The 12,396-nt window shown below is 36.9% G+C and overlaps 1 protein-coding gene across 1 annotated transcript in view; it reads right to left on the minus strand.

Annotated features, from left to right (window-relative positions):
* Positions 1-12,396, minus strand: part of QSER1 (glutamine and serine rich 1) — a 114,214-nt gene that overhangs the window by 21,918 nt on the left and 79,900 nt on the right. Inside the window, exons 5-8 of the mRNA XM_053562898.1 lie at positions 6,014-6,342; positions 4,868-4,984; positions 3,840-3,973; positions 1,835-2,052 (exon numbers count right to left, since the gene is read on the minus strand). Coding sequence (XP_053418873.1) covers positions 1,835-2,052; positions 3,840-3,973; positions 4,868-4,984; positions 6,014-6,342 — 798 coding nt within the window. The remainder of the gene's footprint in view (positions 1-1,834; positions 2,053-3,839; positions 3,974-4,867; positions 4,985-6,013; positions 6,343-12,396) is intronic.

Consider the following 12,396-nt stretch of genomic DNA (forward strand, 5'->3'; position numbering starts at 1 on the left):
CTATAAGTCAATTCTTAATTGACTGATGACTGTGGACTTGTCTGAATGTTTTTTTCTAATAAAATGAAGCTAATCTTACACATGAAAAACAAATATTAAGTAATTCTAAAGAAAGGAATGGGCGGCGCCTGTGGCTCAGCGAGTAGGGCGCCGGCCCCATATGCCAAGGGTGGCGGGTTCAAGCCCAGCCCCGGCCAAACTGCAACAAAAAAATAGCCGGGCGTTGTGGCGGGCGCCTGTAGTCCCAGCTACTCAGGAGGCTGAGGCAAGAGAATCGCGGAAGCCCAGGAGTTAGAGGTTGCTGTGAGCCGTGACGCCACGGCACTCTACCCGAGGGCGGTACAGTGAGACTCTGTCTCTACAAAAAAAAAAAAAAAAAAAAAAAGGAAAGGAAGTTTGGTAAGTTATCTATTTCAACCATTTCATTTTATATATATATATATAAAAAAAAAAAAACTAAGGCTCAGAGAAGACACCTTCTTGAGTCATGGACAAACGTTGGCTAGTAGCAGAGTACTACACATATACAAAATGCATATGCATGTTAGTATACATTGTTATATACATTCCTATATTGCATTAATTATAGTTTTAGTGCCTTCTTCCTAGGCTTGTTTGCTCTATTTTTCTAGAATAAACATAGACCCAGAAGTTTAGAAGTAGAAGAGTCTTAGTAATCAACTAATCTAATCTCTATCCTATCCAGATAGGTGAAATAACTGGGATTATTAAGGTGAATTTTGCTTTTTCTGTTTTAGAAGAAACATACCTGTGCTTTAGTTGGTTTGTCTGGGGAATGTGAACTTATTTCATAACAGCCTAAGCAAGGCCAGGCATGGAGAGAGAGACTGAGGAGGAAGGATTGCTTGAGTCTAGGGGTTCAAGACTAGCCTGGATAACACAGTAAGAACTTATCTCTAAAAGAAAATATATAAAATTAGGCAGACATTGTGGTCTGTGCTTATAGTCCCAGCTACTTGGTAGGATAAAGATGCAGGATTTCTTGAACCTAGGAATTGGAAGACTGCAGTGAGCTATGATTGTGTCGCTACATTCTAGCCTGGCCAACAGAGCAAGACTTGGTCTCAAAAAAAGACTAACCTGGTCAGGTGTAGTGGCTCACTCCTGTAATCCTAGCACCCTGGGAGGCCAAGGTAGGTAGAGTCCTTGAACTCAAGAAGAGTTCAAGACCAACCTGAGGGGTGGCGCTGGTAGCTCAAGTAGCTAAGGTGCTAGCCACATACACCAGAGCTGGCGGGTTCGAGTCCGGCCCAGGCCTGCCAAACAGTAACAACTACAACCAAAAAATAGCCAGGCGTTGTGGCAGGTGCCTATAGTCCCAGCTACTTGGGAGGCTGAGGCAAGAGAATTGCTTAAGCCCAGGAGTGTGAGGTTGCAGTGAGCTGTGACGCCACAGCACTCTACCCAGGGCGATAGCTTGAGGCTCTGTCTCAGAAAAAAACAAAAACAAAACAAAACAAAAAATGGACCAATCTGAGCAAGAGCAAGACCCCATCTCTAAAAACAGCTGAATGTTGTGGTGGGTGCCTGTAGCCCCAGCTCCTTGGGAGGCTGAGGCAAGAGGATCACTTGTGCTCAAGAGTTTGAAGCTCCTGTGCTATGATGCCATAGCACTCGACTGAGGGCAATAAAGTGAGAATCTGTCTCAAAAAACGAACAAACAAACAAACAAACAAAAAAAACACTAACCAGAACCTATTAAGAAGATAAATCCCCTGAAAAATGAATTCTGAGTTGTCAGCATCAGACTGCTCTTCTCCATTCATGCTGATAATCTAAAGTTATCAAGGTACCCACTTCATGGGGAACTCACCATCATCATTACTACTACTAGAATGGATCTCAGGAGATGAATCAGATTGGGATGATGAAAATTCTTCTTTCCATTTCTTCCGTTTCTTTGGTGGTGGCTCAGCCTTTATTTTTAGTTGTTTAACTTTGGGTTTCACAGAAGGGGCTTTTGTAGTTGTAGATTTTGATGTTAGATTATCAGTAGTTTTATTGCTACTACTTGGCTTAGCTTGAATAGTTCTGTAATATTACAAACAAACTTTATTAACACAGAAATCTCATAAAACTAAAATGAATTAAGACAAAAAGAAAGAAATCATAGGTAAAGAAAAGATTGCCTAATTACCTTCCCAAGACCTCTAACATAAAATCCTAGCCTAAGTACATTCAGTGTTGATTTCCTTAACATTTTCTTTAAATACACTAAACCACTGGCATTCAATATTCAGTTATTAAGGGACTATTAATTCAATCCTTATTTCTCTTTTCATTCCTCTCCTTCCTTTATGAACTAATTTTCCAGAGAATATGAGGCTGTACAACAGATAACCAATGGCCATGGAGAAGTAAGCTGCGATATATTCCGAGAGCCACATCTAGCATTGACTCTCAAGAAACTCACAGGTTCTAGTGGTGCCAGATTTTCACACATAAACTCAAATGCATCTGTCCTAGAGGAGCTCAAGATTTGCTCTATGTTGGGTCCAGAGATTCTGAGTGGATAAAATTTCAACATAAAAATAAGGTCAGCTGCTTTCCATTGCTGGGAATCTTAATTAAATTTCACACTAGATTGAGAATAACTAGGGTCATGCCTGCCCACACAGACAATAGGATGAGGTTAGTTATCTTCTAGTTTCACGCTCCAAACAACATTGAGTCGCATTAATATCTGATGAGAATTCTGTACACTTAGGTCTCACAGTTTTTTCCTCAAAAATTATTTCAGGCCAGGAGCAATGGCTTATGCCCATAACATTAGCACTTTGGGAGGCTGGGATAAGAGGACTGCTGGAGGCCAGAAATTTCAGACTAACCTAAACAAGAGTGAGACCTTCTTCTCTACAAAAACCCAGAAAATTAGCCAGCAAGAAAACACACGCCTGTAGCCTTAGCTACTCAGGAGGCTGAGGCAGAAGGTGAGCTACGCTGATGCCACTGCACTCTAAGCCACTGTACTCTAGCCTGTGAGACAGAGTAAGAGACCCTGTCTCATTTAAAAAAAAAAAAAAAAAATTAGGGGTGGCGCCTGTGGCTCAAGGAGTAGAGCACCGGTCCCATATGCCGGAGGTGGCGAGTTCAAACACAGCCCTGGCCAAAAACCAAAAAAAAAAATAAATAAAAATTAAAGCCTCATTTTTAAGGCTGGCATGGTGGGTCCTGACTGTAATCCTAGCATTCTGGGAAGCCAAGGTGTGACGACTGCTTAAGTTCAGGAATTCACGAACAGCCCGAGCAAGAGTGATACCCCATGTATCTAGAAAAATTGGTTGGGATATGTGATAGGTGCCTGTAGTCCCAGCTACTGAGGAGGCTGAGGCAAGAGGATTGCTTAATCCCAAGAGTTTAAGGTTGCTGTGGGGTATGATGATGCAATGGCACTCTACTCAGGGCAACAGAGTGAGACTATCTCAAACAAAAACAAAATAATAATTTAACACTCCATTACTATTTTCATTTTATAAATGAAAAAGAAGAGTGTTTGAGAAATTATCTTCTCTAAGTCACAAATAGCTGGACTCATTTTATTTTTAGATTCTAAATTCAATTTTTTTTTTTTCACTATGCTAGGGTGACACTAAAAGGATTCAGGGAAAGAAAAGGCCACCCAACCCAACACAGGTAGCCATGAGCTTTACAGTGCCCATTTCAATTCTTCAAAGGAATCATTTACTTTATCAGGCACAGAATTTTTAGGCTAGTATATAATTAAAAAAAAGTCTATTATATTCTTTTGTACAATGATAATACCAATAATAAGCCTATTTATATATACAAACAAATTTATTATGTAAGAAAACAAATACCTGATAGTTTGTGAAGGTTTATTTCTTGGCTTTTTAGAGCACACTCTGACATACTCCTTTTTGTTTGCATTTTCAATGAACTTCACATATATCTTTTTGTATTTATTCTTTGCATCTCCAAAATAACCCAGGTACTAAGAAAAGAAACACTTGGAATTACATAGTTGCAATCTGTACATAAATTTTACTTTATTGGTTTTACTGAGTTATTACATAGCCATCCTTGAAGTTTTCCAAAATGCAGCTTTGGCCAGGCTAATTTCATCCTGTATAAAAATGATCCCAAGGCTGTTTATTGACTATAAGGCCATATAGAAAAGCAATCTTTTTTTTTTTTAGAGACAGAGTCTCATATTGTCACCCTTGGTAGAGTGCTGTGGCGTCACAGCTCACAGCAACCTCCAGCTCTTGGGCTTAGGCGATTCTCTTGCTTCAGCCTCCCGAGTAGCTGGGACTACAGGCGCCCACCACAACGCCCGGCTATTTTTTTGTTGCAGTTTGGCCAGGGCTGGGTTCAAAGCTGCCACCCTTGGTATATGAGGCTGGTGCCCTACTCACTGAACCACAGGTGCCGCCCAAGAAAAGCAATCTTATTTGGCAGATGCTTACTTATGAAAGCTACTGAACAGCTACTTAATAATTCTTAAGTATAAAAGAATAACTTCTGCTAGTCTTCTGGTAAATCATAGTATTTGACTGATAGAATAATATGAGTCCATCTGAATGCTTTGTAGACTAACACCAATTGTTTTCCTTTATAAAACAAACAAATTAAGCACCAGTAAAAAGTCATTTAGTTTTAACCATTGGTTTTATTTTAAAATCGGACAAGAGTGTCATATAATTCAAAATTTATGCTATTTTACTTTTTGTTTGTCTTTCTTTACTATATTCACACTCAACTGAATATGCTATTTTATATCAGAAATACTCAATAGAAAATACATCTAAATTTAAGTTATTCTGTATGTTCCCCAGGATCACTGCCAAAATACAGAAAGACTAATGTAAGCACACATTTTACTTACGCTATTTGTAGCAGCAAATTCTCTTTGCCCATCTCGAATTTCAGGAACAAATTTCTGTAATAAAGCTTTCTGTACTTTCCAAATAGCTGGGGGTTCTTTTCCTGTTTTTAATGCCTCCTGTATTAAACAGAATGGATTAAACTTATAAAAGGTAGCGACATATTGTAGATCTATAGAATGTTAGAGCTGAAAGGAATCTTAAAAGTCTTGCCTAGTTCAATCTTTTATTTATAATCTCTAGCTGAATTTGTGCTGATTAGGCTATTTAGTTTCTGTTTAAATTCTTACAGAAATAGAGGGCTCACTAACACGCAAAATAACCATTGCCCTTTTGGATACCTAAAGCTATTGGAAAGTTTTCTACTAATGACATTGTCATATATTATTTATGCAATTTTATAATCCTATGTGCATATTTAAAAAGAAGAGAAACAAATATGCTAAAATAGTTTATTGTGAATAGAAGGAATATAGGTGATTTGAATGTTATGTTGTTCACTGTACTTTATAATATTGTTTCTGTCCACCTCCATCTTTACAAAGAAAGGCAAAAAAGCAAAAGGAAACAAACCCCTAAAAATGTTAACTTAAACAAGCTATACTATTCTTGTACGAAATTGATTCTACAATATTCTACTCATGGTTCTACAACTTTAAATTATGAAGCTAAGTCTAATTTCATTTTTACATAATGGTTATGCTATTTTCCTTTAAACTTTTAAATTATACAGGGTGGCCATTAAAGTTTGTGTTACATCTATTTAAATTGCACATGAATTTTATGGCCACCCTGTATAAATAATGATTTTCTCCAAACTGCTATAAAATGATGAGTTGGGAACCCTGAAAAAAATTAACATTTCAAAACTACTATAATTACTACTACTGAAATGTAACTGATTAGTCAGAAAAATATATGAAACTATGTTAAAGTTAGAATTATTTTCAATCATTTTCTATTTCAAAATATCTGACATGTACTAGTTTGACTTTGATTATCAAACACTTATGACAACTTATAATAATTATACAAATACAGCTTTTCATAATTCAAGGCAGATGCACGCTCTTGTAGTCATTATGAAGGCTATCACAGACACCCCAAATAACCTATATGACCTTTGCAACAGTGAAGGTTCATATCACCTTAAAAGTCTCTATGTCTTCTATCTTTACCACAAATTCATCACGCTCTCTGTATTGGCCTTCTCCTCCGCTTTCTGTGTTCTCCTCTTCTGTGTAACCTTCTATGGCAACAGTGTCCTGTCCTTTTGCAAATTGGTCTGAAGGAAGACCATCAAGTTCAATGGACTTTAGGGGTTCTGTAGCGTTTATATTTTCCAGAGTATTTACTGCAGATGAAGTAGAGTGGAGAAGTTCTTGCTTAACTACACCCACAGTGGTGGAGGAAGTAGCAGCAGTACCAGTAGTATTGGCAGTTGGGCTAGTAGTTGCCACCTGTAGGGCTTCTGAAACTAAATCAAACAAATGCAAATTAGTGCTACAAATATTTAAACATTTGCTAGTTTTGTGTAAAATCTGAACAGTTTAAAAAGAAAGACTTGACTATTTATGTAATCAAATTGCCTGAAACAAAAGTACAGGAAGAAGTTAAAAAATGATTGTTAATTTCCAAGAATCAAAGATGTGAGAATTGAATCTAGATGACAAGCAGATTGCACACTTACACAGGTATCTTCTCTACCTACACTTTCTCCCAATTCCACGTAAGTAAAGACATTTTAAAGACAGAAGATAAGGAAGGGTCAGCCAATCAAAATTCCTGCAAGATAAAATACCAATTGCATATGTGACAGAAAAACACCCCCCAAATACTTTGAAACTGCACTAGAAGCTACTAAAATAAAAAGGAATATAAAAAATACTATGAAAAACTGTATGCCACCAGATTAAATAACTTAGATGAAATGGACATATTCACAGAAAGTAGGACTCAGGGAGAAATGAATCTTCTGAACAGATAAATACCAAGTGAAGTGAACAAAAGAAATTTTAAAACATCAGACATACACACACACAAAAGCACAGGCCTATATGGCTTCAAGGTGAATTCTACCAAAATTAAAAAAGATTAATAAAAATCCTATTTCCAAAAACAAAGACGGAAATATTTCCCAATTCATCCTAAGAGGACAGTTTTATTTCAATACTAAAACCAAACAAAAACTGGGTGGTGCCTGTGGCTCAAGGAGTAGGGCGCCAGTCCCATATGCTGGAGGTGGTGGGTTCAAACCCAGCCCTGGCCAAAAACCATAAAAAAAAAAAAAAAAACTATAAAAAACACTGAGAAAACTATACACCAATATCCCTTATAATACAAACACAAAAATTCTCAACAAAATGCAAGCAAATCTATCAACATTAAAAAGAATCATACAACCATATTCATGTCCAACCTGCATTAATCTGTGTAAATAAAATATTGTACTTTGAAAAAAAAAAAGCATCATACATGTACAATGTATGACCAAGTATCAATGCAAGGTTAGTCTATCAACTGAAAAAAAAAAAAAAGAAAACCAATCAACAGAAAAAAGGACATAACCACAGGATTATCTCATCGGGTACAGAAAAAGGCATTTGCCAAAATTTAATACTATTTCATGATAAAAACACTTAATGGCACCCTGAAAATAGAAGGAAGAACTTCCTCAGTCTGACAAAAGACAACCAGAAAACACCTAAAACTTCCTCATTTCTATAATGGTGAGTAAATAATGGGGAAAAAAAGAGCAAACAAACACCACAACTAACATCATACTTAATTGAAGACTCGATGTTTTCCCTCTAAAGAAGAATCTCTGAGAAAACTATATTTGCAGATGAAAAGAACTGTTAGAACAAATAAATGAGTTCAGAAATTGCAGGGTACAACAAGATCAACATACAAACATCAAATGTATATTTCTACATACTTGCAATAAATACAAAAATAAAATTAGGAACACAATTCTACTTACAATAGCATTGAAAATTATAAAATATTTAGGACTAAATTTAACAAAAAAGTGCAACATTTACACTGTGAAAACTAAAAACCATTGTTCAAAGCAATTATAAAAGATCTATAAAACTGGAAAGGTATCCCATGTTCATGGATGAATAGATGCAGCATTTCTAAGATGGAAATACTCCCCAAATGGAAGTACAGATACAACCTGATCCCTATAAAAAATTCTAGCTGTATTTTTTGCAAAATTTGAGAAATTGGTACTAAAATTCATATGGAAATTAAAAAGAGCCAAAATAACCAATCTTGAAAAATCAAGACCAAAATTCAAAGACTTCCATTTCTCAATTTCAAAACTTAGTAAGTAAAAGCTAAAACTATATAACTCTCAGAGAAAACATAGACATAAATCTTTGAATTAGGTATGATTTTAGATATCCCACCAAAAGCATAAGTGGCAAAAGAAAAAATAAATTGAACCTCATTAAACTGTAAAATTTTTATGCTGCAACTCATGGCACCAACTAGTGAAAAGATAATTCAGAGTGGAAAATGATGTTTAAAAATCGTATGTTGGGTGGTGCCTATGGCGCAGTGGGTATGGTGCCAGCCCCATATACCGAGGGTGGTGGGTTCAAATCTGGCCCTGGCAAACTGCAACAAAAAATAGCCGGGCGCCTGTGGTCCCAGATGCTTGGGAGGCTGAGGCAAGAGAATCACATAAGCCCAGGACTTGGAGGTTGCTGTGAGCTGTGACGCCACAGCACTCTACCAAGGGCAATAAAGTGAGACTCTGTCTGTAAAAAAAATAAATAAATAAAAATAAAAATCATATGTTTATGAGATACTTGAATCCAAAATATATTTAAAAACTCTTACACCTCAATAACGAAAAGACAAATAACTTAATAAAAGGACAAAGGATCTGAATAGACATCTGTTCAAAGATGATATAAAAAATGATCAATAAGCACACAAAGGCTGTTCAATATCATTAGTCATTAGATAAATACAAATCGAAGTGAGATACAACTTTACTTCCATTTCTTCTACTAGCCTGGCTATAACTAAAAATACAAACTAGCCAGGTGTGGTGGCTCATTCCAGTAATTCTAGCATTCTGGGAGGCCAAGGTGGGAAGGACTGCTTAAGCTCAGGAGTTTGAGACTAGCCTGAGAAAAAAGAGAAAGACCTGTCTCTACTAAACATAGGAAAAAATTAGCCAGGTGTTGTGATAGGCAACTGTAGTCCCAGCTACTAGAGAAGGTGAGTCAGGAGGATCACTTGAACCCAGGAGTTGGAGGTTGCTGTGAGCTAGGCTTACACTATTGACTCTAGCCGGGACAACAAAGTGAGACTCTGGTCTAAAACCAAAAATCACAGTAAGAAGTGTTAACAAAAATGTGGAATAAATGAAACTCTTATACAGTTTGGCAATTCCTTTATTTAGTGGAGCTATCTGTCATAATGAGTAAAGAATTCCACTTCTAGATATATACTCTAGAGAACACAAACATGCATATAAAAACTCATACACAGAATATTCATAGCAGATATATTCATAATAGCCAAAAGTGGAAAAAGCCCAAATATCCATTCAGATAGATGGATACATAAAATGAGGCACATCCACACTTCTAGAGAATAAAAAAGAATTTGATACTGATATTGTATAAAACCTGAAAATGTTATGCTAAATGAAAGAAGTCAGTCACAAAAGGTTACATACCATTAGATTCCTTTTACCTGAAACATCCACAACAGGCAGATGTACAGAGAAAGAAAGTAGCTGGGTGTGAGTGTGGGGACTAACTGATAATAAGGGATTCTTTATGCATGGCAAAAATGTTTTAAAATTAGACCATGGTGATGGCTGCATAACTCCATGAAAGCACTGAGTCGTACACTTTAAATGGGTGAATGTCATCGTATACGAATTATAATTCAATAAAATTCTATTTTTCAAAAAATTTTTCCCAATACAATAAATAAAAAAAAAAGGCTAGAGCTAATAGAGGAATTCTGGGTTAAAGAATAAATAAAATGAACATGTAGCATTCCAGTGGTACTTCTGAATAAATTTTGATGAATAATCATATATATAGTAAGTAAATAAAAACAGAAGGCCAGTGGTCCCTTGCTGTAGGCAGGAGTATTTGATCATAGGCCAAAATGCAAAATATGTACCGGAAGAAACGGAATTCTACCTGTCTAGAGTGGTAGAGGAGCTGAGTGAGAATCAAAGCAGAGCCTGAAGCAAATCCAGACCTCTGAAACACAGAAGAAACGGATATGAAGATTGGCAATAGAACAAGTGAACCAAAGTGCTTACCAACTTCTGATTGTTAACCAGCCAGCCTATTTGTTCTCAAACCAAATTAAAGCTATCCTCATATATTTATGGTTCTTCCCTATCAGGAGAAAAGGCCTTGATAGGGAAGAGGAAATACAGATAAATAATGCAATCATATTAGGAGCCCATAATCCTATAGAATTTTAACCTAATGTAGTATATTCCTATAATATTATAGTCATACTATCATACTTTTCTGCCATAAAAATACGTAAAAAAAAGGAAATTGATTTGTGTTGTGACCAGAAGGCTCTAAATATTAAACACTTCTAAAATTATAATAATTGCAGCTGATCCAAACGAGTAACTTTTCTTTCTTTTTTTTTGTAGAGACAATATCACTTCATCACCCTTGGTAGAGTGCAGAGGTGTCACACCGCTCACAACAACCTCTAACTCCTGGATTTAGGTGATTCTCTTGCCTCAGGCTCTGGAGTAGCTGGGACCACAGGCGCCAGCCGCAAAGTCTAGCTATTTTTTGTTGCAGTTTGGCTGGGGCCAGGTTTGAACTCACCACCCTACCCAGGGAGCCACAGGCGCTGCCCCAAACTAGTAACTTTTCGAATTTAAGTGTAAAAAGAATGCTTCTATTGGATATGGCATATAAAAATTATTTTTGCATGGATCCATGGATGAATATTACTTAATGAGATAGATTTTATTTTATTTTTATTTAGTGTTTTTTTTCTGAGACAGAGTCTCACTATGTTGCCCTGGATAGGGGGCCGTGCCATCACAGATCACAGCAACCTCAAACTCTTGGACTTAAGCGATTCTCTTGTCTCAGCCTCCCAAGCAGCTGGGTCTACAGGCGCCTGCCACATCACTTGGCTATTTTTTGGTTGTAGTTGTTGTTGTTTGGCAGGCCTGGGCTGGATTCGAACCTAACTCTGGTGTATGTGGCTGGCACCATAGCCACTGAGCTACCGGTGCTGAGCCAGAGATAGATTTTTACAACCAATTTTATTTCTGCCTTTCATTTTTATTGATACAAGGACTAAGAACCCATTTCATGTAAATAATGGAAAAATGAAGGAATAAAGGGGATTTTATTATATAGTATTTTGTCACTGAATCTATGAAATCACAGGATTATCTGTGAACAAAAACAGAAACACTGCCACCAGCAGACCCTCAGAAAAGGAAATTCTAAAGGGCATGCTTTAGTCAGATGCACAATAATCCCAAAGAGAAGAAAGGAGGTGCAAAAAGGGATGATGGTGAAAGTAGTTAAGTATATAAGTAAATCTAAAGAAATGCTATTTAAAACATTATTAATATCTTGTTGATTACAAAAAGAACATGGAATTAAAGTACATGGTAAGAATAAAATTTAAGTTAGAAGGTTAAATGGAATTCCAGTGTTCAAAACTCTGTAATATCCAGGAAAAGGAAGATACTGACAGATTTTGAGAAGCTGAAAATACATGCCCTAATTTTTAGTATAACCAAGAAAAGAAGTATTTCATCAAAATAATCAGGAGATGGGTAAGCAGACAAAGGTAATAATGGGAAAAGACTGACAATGTATTATGATGCACAAATTGGGTTTCATTATGCCAATCTCTGTACTTCATGTTTGAAGATTTCCATGACAAAAGTTAAGCAAATATTTTTATTAAAAAAGAATCAGCAGAGGAAAAGTATATCAATGCTACATTTATATGCCTTTTTTTTTTTTTTTAAACAGAGCTCTGGGTAGAGTGCCAATCACAGTTCACAGCAACCTCCAACTCCTGGGCTCAAGCAATTCTCCTGCCTCTGCCTCCCAAGTAGCTGGGACTAAAGGCGCCCACCACAATGCTTGTAGTTGTCATTGTTTGGCAGGCCCGGGCTGGATTCAAACCCGCCAGCTCCGGTGTATGCGGCTGGTGCCTTAGCCGCTTGAGCCACAGGCACTGAGCCCATTTATATGCTCTTCATATGAAGAGGAAGGAAGTGATTACCATCCAAGTCAGTCAGTAGTTTGCTCTAAAAGTTATGAGTTTGGTTTAATTTAATACTCTATTTTTGTACCGTCTTTCTTTTCTTCTTTTTTTTGAGACAGCGTCTCAAGCTGTTGCCCTGGGTAGAGTACTGTGGCATCATAGCTCACAGCAACCTCCAACTTTCCGGCTCAAGTGATCCTCTTGCCTCAGTTTTTCTATTTTTAGTAGAGACGAAGTCCTGCTTTTGCTCCAGCTGGCCTTGAACTCGTGATCTCAA

Source organism: Nycticebus coucang, chromosome 14 (assembly GCF_027406575.1).
Source record: "Nycticebus coucang isolate mNycCou1 chromosome 14, mNycCou1.pri, whole genome shotgun sequence".
Classification (NCBI taxonomy): Eukaryota; Metazoa; Chordata; class Mammalia; order Primates; family Lorisidae; genus Nycticebus; species Nycticebus coucang.